Genomic DNA, 5000 nt, shown 5'->3' on the forward strand with positions numbered 1-5000 from the left:
AACAATATATCGCTGTCAGTACACTAAGTACGCTGTCAGTGCACTTGTTTCTATTTCCATAGAAACAAGTGCCAAGCATTAATACTTGCTAGCTAATGCTTATGCTCATAAATTGAAGAGATATGAATCATCAATACAGTTTAAAAGGTCAACAAACTGAGCTAAAAAATTTGATTCCAAGTCTCTTTACTAAGAAAAAGTGTGATACATGTCAATTAAGGCTCAAAGAAAGGATTTGAAGATCAATGCATTAGACAATGGATAACAATGAATGAATCTCGTTTGGTGTCAGCTGACAGATCAGTCAAAGGATAGTTGTGATTTAGGCAGTGAGGTTTGGATTCTGACATCTCAAGGCGATATACTGCAGAAAGATATCAATGTGTGTGTGTCTGTGTACACTATAGAAGAGCTCAGTGTAATAGGATATGAACATCGATAAAGTCTCAAATGTCAATACACTTTCCACCAATTGTTGATTCTAACGGAAAACCATTGACTCACGCAGTAATATTAAATATCCATTATAGTAATTGTAATTGGGATTTTATGAGACAATGTAGAGATTTGTGGATAGTGTTTTTAATAAGTAATCCCTTGTTTAGTGTTATTTGACAGCTCAGAGAAGGAATGGTGGTGATTTAATACCAGACTGTTCTGAATGCTAAAAGTAATATGCTTCACAAGGGTAATGAATATAATGCTGTGTGTGAGTAAAGCAGAGAAAGAAACCGCAAAGAGGTTTAAAATGCCCTGAACGCTGATTGTAAACTGAGATGATACATCCACTGTACTGTGAAATATCCATTCAAACAATTCAAATTTTAAAAATAGATTAACATCATCAATATACTTCTTCTCCTTCCCCCTCCCTGCTCAGTGTCAGCCTAGAGTTCTCCACCAACCACGGCCGGTCCTGGTCCCTGCTCCACACAGAGTGTCTGCCAGAGCTGTGCGCCGGGCCGCACCTGCCCCACAGCACCGTGTACTCCTCAGATAACTACAGCGGGTATGTGTGGACATACGCCTCCGTCTAGCTCTGGAAAACCACGTTCCAGGCAATGGAATGTGTGCAAGCCTCTCTCCAAATCTCCAAGTCTTTCTGCTTATATTTCCTCTGGTCAATCTGCTTGTGATCTACCTGAGTACAATAGCAAATGTCGACGTGTATGGCCAAAACTGACAGACACAATGGTTTGTGTGTGTGTGTGTGTGGGTGTGTGGGTGTCTGCGTGTGTGTGTTTGTATGTGTGCATGCTTAAATGTGTGTGTGTGTGTGTGTGTGTGTGTGTGTGTGTGTGTGTGTGTGTGTGTGTGTCTGCGCGTGTGTGTGTGTCCTCAGCTGGACCCGTATCTCCATCCCGCTGCCTAACGCTGCTCTGACGGAGAGCTCTCAGTTCCGCTGGAGACAGTCTGGCCTGGGGCTGGGCAGCATGTGGGCCATAGACAACGGTGGGTGGAGAACCATGCTATGTTACATATTCTAGGTGCTGGTCTGTGAGGGAAGGGTAGTGAGGTGGCAGGGCTGGACTGGGGAAATTTTTCAGGCCGGGCATTTTTAACCAAGAGCAGGCCACCACCAGGTATTGACGGGGAAAAATGTAAGCGCGCTGTGTGACAGCGTGGGTTTTTTCCCCAACTGCTTTTGACATGCGTACCCCTTAAGCCTTTTTGTCACACCATGAGTACCCCTTCACTCATGCAATGACTATGCTGCACACATTCGTTAATTTATCCACATACCCCCTGCAGTTTGCATGCGCACCTCAGGTGGTATATGTACCATATACCCCTTGTTGGGAATCACTGCCTTAAACGATCAATGTGCACTAGGAGACACAAACATTTTAACACTATGAGAAGCATTATGAAAAGTTCTCCCAAAATACTGTTAGGCTTATCAAAAGTATGATCTATTGACCGTAGGTCACATTACTTTTTAGATGTCATTTCTTTCAACCTTGTTACTTAAATTTAAGTAAAGGAATTATATAAAAAAATATTAATTAATTCATTTTAGTTAATATAATTATAATAAATGTAATACTGTAGGCTAAACTATGAATAATATATCATTACTTGTGTGATACAATGCATTATTAAAGCAAGAAATGACTGGATGACTCAGGGAAGCCGTCATACCACACACCAGCAGACGCCACCGCATCACAGACGGTGCAAAACAGCAAGCTTTTACTTCGTAGGGCAGACGCACGACAGTCACACAAACAGAATGAAGAATAAAGAAACAACCTGGCGGCAGCCACCGCGACAGTCACACAAATGCAATGAAGAATAAAGAATAAATAAACAACCTGGCGGCAGCAGCGTTGTAACTAGCCATGCACACAATTACAAAACGTGATTGGCCTGCCCCTCACCTCATTGGCCCAGGCTTCAATCAATCATGATAAAGGGCAGATCTGCCAGTTTAACTTGCATTAACTTGAATTGACGTTAATGTGGCCTGCATTGAAGTTAACGTGGCCTGCTACGTTAGACGCGAGTTTGGCATGAATAAAAAAATAAATAAAAGGCTTCAGGCCACCGGGCATATGCCCGCCATGCCCTATGCCCAGTCCAGCGGTGTGAGGTGGTAAGGGTGTAGGGACCTGGGTTGGATCCCCTGATGTCCACAGCCTCGCCGTAGGCATCTTAACAACCCTGACCTGCTCCGCTCAACTCATTTTGGACTTAATAGGTATATTCAATAGTAGTTGAATGTAATTAAAAAAATGCATATATGTTGGTTTGAATCTTATAAATCTTTAATTAAAATAGTATGGTGCTACTGTAGAGTCTTTGGTTTAACTATTTGGTTTATGTTGTAATGATCTGTTTAGTTTAATTTATTGACCTTTCAGCATCAAGGGTTCATAGACATGACATCAGAAACACTGAATTATTTTGCTGCTACAATAAATGAAACATAGACCAAAAATATTACAAATCTGAAACGTAAAATGTCATTCACGAGTCGGCTCATATCTCTTAGTTGGCATCTCTCGACGGTCAGGTTTGTTTGATGTTCATGTCTGATGACCTGGTACACAATGTACTGTAGCTTCTTTCACTGTAGTCGTTAATGTGAACATCTTGTGCTTCTCTCTAGTGTATATCGGCCCAGCATGTCTCCGGTTCTGCTCTGGAAGAGGACACTGCTCCCGCACAGGCTGCAAGTAAGTACCACTCGTTATGAAATGGAAGAAATCCAACATGACCTCCTGCTGATCCAGTTTTCACCATACTGTATGATGGTTATGATTAATTTGATATTATTGTATTAGTATTCCAAGCATCTTCCTTCTTACTAACCCTCAATATTTCCCCCTCCCTTCTTGCCGATAGTTCCTTATTGCTTTTTATTTTCTGGGGTTTATCTTACAAACTTGTTTTCTAATTCTATTGTCTTCTCTTCTCTTCGTACCCCTCACCCTATGTTAACTCCACCTCTTCCTGACCCCCTTATGTTGACTCCTCCTCTCCCTGTACCCCTCCCTCCTATGCTGACTCCTCCCCCCTATGTTAACCCCTCCTCTTCCTGTACCCCTTCCCCCTATGTTAACCTCCTCTTCCTGTACCCCTCCCTCCCATGGTGATTCACCCTCCTAATGTTAACTCCTCCTCTTCCGGTGCCCCTCCTCCTCCAGATGTGACCCCGGGTTCAGCGGCCCGGCGTGTGAGCTGGCCTCCCAGACCTTCCCGGCCTTCCTGTCGGAGGGCTTCTCCAGTCCGCGCCTCTCCTCCTACCACAGCTTCTCCTCCCTGAGGGGGGCGGAGGTCAGCTTCGGCTGCGGGGTGCTGGCCAGCGGCAAGGCCCTGGTCTTCAACCGGGACAGCCGGAGACACCTGGTTACCTCCCCCCTGGACAGCTCCCAGGCCAGGTAGAGTGAGACAGGGCCACACATCATCCACGTCAGCAGGGTTTGACTAAGAGTTCAGAGTACTTTTAATCCCAAGGATGGTTGTTGCTATCCCCATGGCTCTGAAGAGAGAATAATAATAATCCAAAATAGAGAATATAAATAAAATTGGCAAGGTATTCCTATTTGAAATGTTGAAAAACATATAAAGCATATTAACACACAAAAAAATGGATGTAAAATATACCTATTTTAACAATAAGCATGGCACTAAGCTATATTAGCAGTAATTTTGAGGTTTTCTAACATTATCATTGGATCCACTGGGGTAAGTTTAGGGTTCGGGGCACCCTAACCTAGGGGCAAGGTTGTCCCTGCACACTCTCATGCCAGGATGCTCGTTGAGTATCTTTGATGATCTCATGGGGATAATCTCATGACCGTGACACTCACCATGGTTCACCACAGATATGATCACCTTTTAATGCTGATATCTCTCTAATTCGGGCCGCAGGGTATATAGATCCTGTCCATTATATTTGGGTGACGTCATTTATATTCCCTTAACAGTAATCGGATACAGTTTTAAAGTAGGCGTACCGATAGGGTTCCTTGGTTCCGCGGACAGAGAGTCTGTCTACGGGACGTGACAGTCACCTCTCTGCTCCCGTCCATCAACAGCTCAGACCTCTACTCCCCTGTTCCGGGCTGGGAGATGGATTGTGATTGCAAGGGAGGGGGGGGGGGGGTGGGGGGAGGTGTGGCGATGGGAGGGAGGGAAGGGTGTGAGAGACGAAGTGACAGGAGAATATAAGCGACAGATAGAGATAGAGAGGGAGAGAAGGAGAGAGGGAAGACAGAGACAGAGTGACAAAGTTAGAAACAGGCATCTGTGCTGGATGGATTAGGCCTGTTGCGGCACTCTGGGTGCCACCTGATGGGCATATTTAACGCCAGCTTCCCGTCTGATTGAGTGAACAGCTGTCCTGGAGAGGAAACTGCAGTGCTAATGAAAACCAGGCAGAGCCAAGGACAGAACGAGAGGGAAAGAGAGAGTGAAGGAGAGAGAGAGTGGGAGAGAGAGAGAGAGAGAGCGAGGGGGAGGGACGGAGGAAGAGAGAGAGAGAGAGGGGGGGG

At 44.9% G+C, this 5000-nt stretch overlaps 1 protein-coding gene across 2 annotated transcripts in view; it reads left to right on the forward strand.

Annotated features, from left to right (window-relative positions):
* Positions 1–5000, forward strand: part of reln (reelin) — a 99807-nt gene that overhangs the window by 63472 nt on the left and 31335 nt on the right. For both annotated transcript variants that reach the window (XM_060060486.1, XM_060060487.1), the window contains exons 15-18: positions 881–1009; positions 1343–1452; positions 3113–3179; positions 3651–3884. In XM_060060486.1, the coding sequence (XP_059916469.1) occupies positions 881–1009; positions 1343–1452; positions 3113–3179; positions 3651–3884 (540 nt within the window). The remainder of the gene's footprint in view (positions 1–880; positions 1010–1342; positions 1453–3112; positions 3180–3650; positions 3885–5000) is intronic.

The sequence above is a fragment of the Gadus macrocephalus genome, chromosome 9, assembly GCF_031168955.1.
Source record: "Gadus macrocephalus chromosome 9, ASM3116895v1".
NCBI classification, from domain to species: Eukaryota; Metazoa; Chordata; class Actinopteri; order Gadiformes; family Gadidae; genus Gadus; species Gadus macrocephalus.